Source organism: Colobus angolensis, unplaced genomic scaffold (genome assembly GCF_000951035.1).
Source record: "Colobus angolensis palliatus isolate OR3802 unplaced genomic scaffold, Cang.pa_1.0 Scaffold93, whole genome shotgun sequence".
Lineage (NCBI taxonomy): Eukaryota > Metazoa > Chordata > Mammalia > Primates > Cercopithecidae > Colobus > Colobus angolensis.
Window position 1 is genome coordinate 289,769 of NW_012123265.1, and position 1,642 is coordinate 291,410.

At 49.2% G+C, this 1,642-nt stretch overlaps 1 protein-coding gene across 1 annotated transcript in view; it reads left to right on the top strand.

Annotated features, from left to right (window-relative positions):
- The window catches only part of TERF2 (telomeric repeat binding factor 2), a 72,580-nt gene that overhangs the window by 31,399 nt on the left and 39,539 nt on the right, over positions 1-1,642 (top strand). The window contains exon 3 of the mRNA XM_011932123.1: positions 509-655. Coding sequence (XP_011787513.1) covers positions 509-655 — 147 coding nt within the window. The remainder of the gene's footprint in view (positions 1-508; positions 656-1,642) is intronic.

Genomic DNA, 1,642 nt, shown 5'->3' on the forward strand with positions numbered 1-1,642 from the left:
CTCCAGCCTGGGCAACAGAACAAGACTGTCTCAGAAAAAAAAAAAAGTTAGAATTGAAAGGCAAGTGATTTGGCACCAGGCACAGTAGCTCAACCCTGAAGTCCCCAGCATTTTAGGAAACCAAGGTGGGAGAAGTGCTTGAGGCCAGGAGTTTGAGACCAGCCTGGGCAACACGGCAAGATCCCTAACTCTACAAAAAAAATTTCAAATTACCCAGGCATGGTGGCACATGCTGGTAGTCTTAGCTACTTGGGAGGCTGAGGCAGGAGGATCACTTGAGCCCAGGAGTTCAAGGCTGCAGTGAGCATGATTGTGCCACTGCACTCCAACCTGCATTACAGAGTGAAACTGTCTCAAAAAAATTAAAATAAAGGTAGGTGATTTGGCTCCTGGTTAAGGCAAGCAGGCTGGAATGGAAAAGCAGCCATGATCACCAAAGATCAGTCAGACCTAGAGGCCTCTTCTCTCATCCTGGAACATGTACCTCATGGAACTTTTGGCTTTCCAGGATACTATACATATTATGGTCCTGATATAATTAATTCAAAGGTTCAGCATGGGATTCACATCCTCAAGGACATGGCCATCTACCCTTCTGAGTTGTCTTTGAGTGGCCCCAAACTGGATCTTTGCTGGTTCCAGACTAGTGGGGCTGGTAGGACAACCTTTGAAGCTAGACCAGTTACTGGGCCTCTCAGGAAGAGGCACCCCACAACCACCATCCTGAACTAAAGTCTGAGCTGGAGGTTCTCCATTTGGTCAAGTGCCGGTTGGTGAATTCCAAGAGTATCAGACATACCTGAAAGTGACTCAGACCCTCTATGGGACTATGGGTGGTCCTTTTGCTTATTTTTCTAATTGTTCTACAACAAAATGTGTTATTTTTGTGATTACAAAGAGTATATGTCTAGAGGTTTCTGGGTTGCCAGGTGCATTCTATTTCTTGGTATCACACTGGTCTTTGCTTTATAATTATAGTATTTGTTAAAATGCAAATTTGTTTAAAGACTTTCCTCTGTGTATGCTCTTTTCCACAATTTTCAAAGTGTTTAATAAGTTGCACATATTTGGTTTTTTTTTTTTCTTTTCTTTTTTTGGAGATGAGTTTCGCTCTTGTTGCCCAGGCTGGAGTGCAATGGCGCGATCTCGGCTCACCGCAACCTCCGCCTCCTGGGTTCAAGCGATTCTCCTGCCTCAGCCTCCCGAGTAGCTCGGATTACAGGCATGCGCCACCACGCCGGGCTAATTTTGTGTTTTTAGTAGAGATGGGGTTTCTCCATGTTGGCCAGGCTGGTCTCAAACTCCTGACCTCAGGTGATCCACCCGCTTCAGCCTCCCAAAGTGCTGGGATTACAGGCGTGAGCCACCGAGCCCGGCCTGTTTTTCAGTCTCTAATACACTGTTCCGCGTCCCTAGCATAGTAGCTGTTTTCTGTAAATTCGGTGACTGCAAACCCCGCCGGGTTCACCGGCCTGGGCGGCGTGGACTTCAAGCCCCAGGAGGCATTGCGGCCGGCACATCGGGAACTACGGCGTCTGAGAAGGGGGCCGGGCCCTCCGGTCCTTTCCCTCCCAGAAGCCCGCGGGCGGCTCGGAACGCTGTTCCTATCATGGCCGCGGGAGCCGGGACGGCGGGCCCCGCT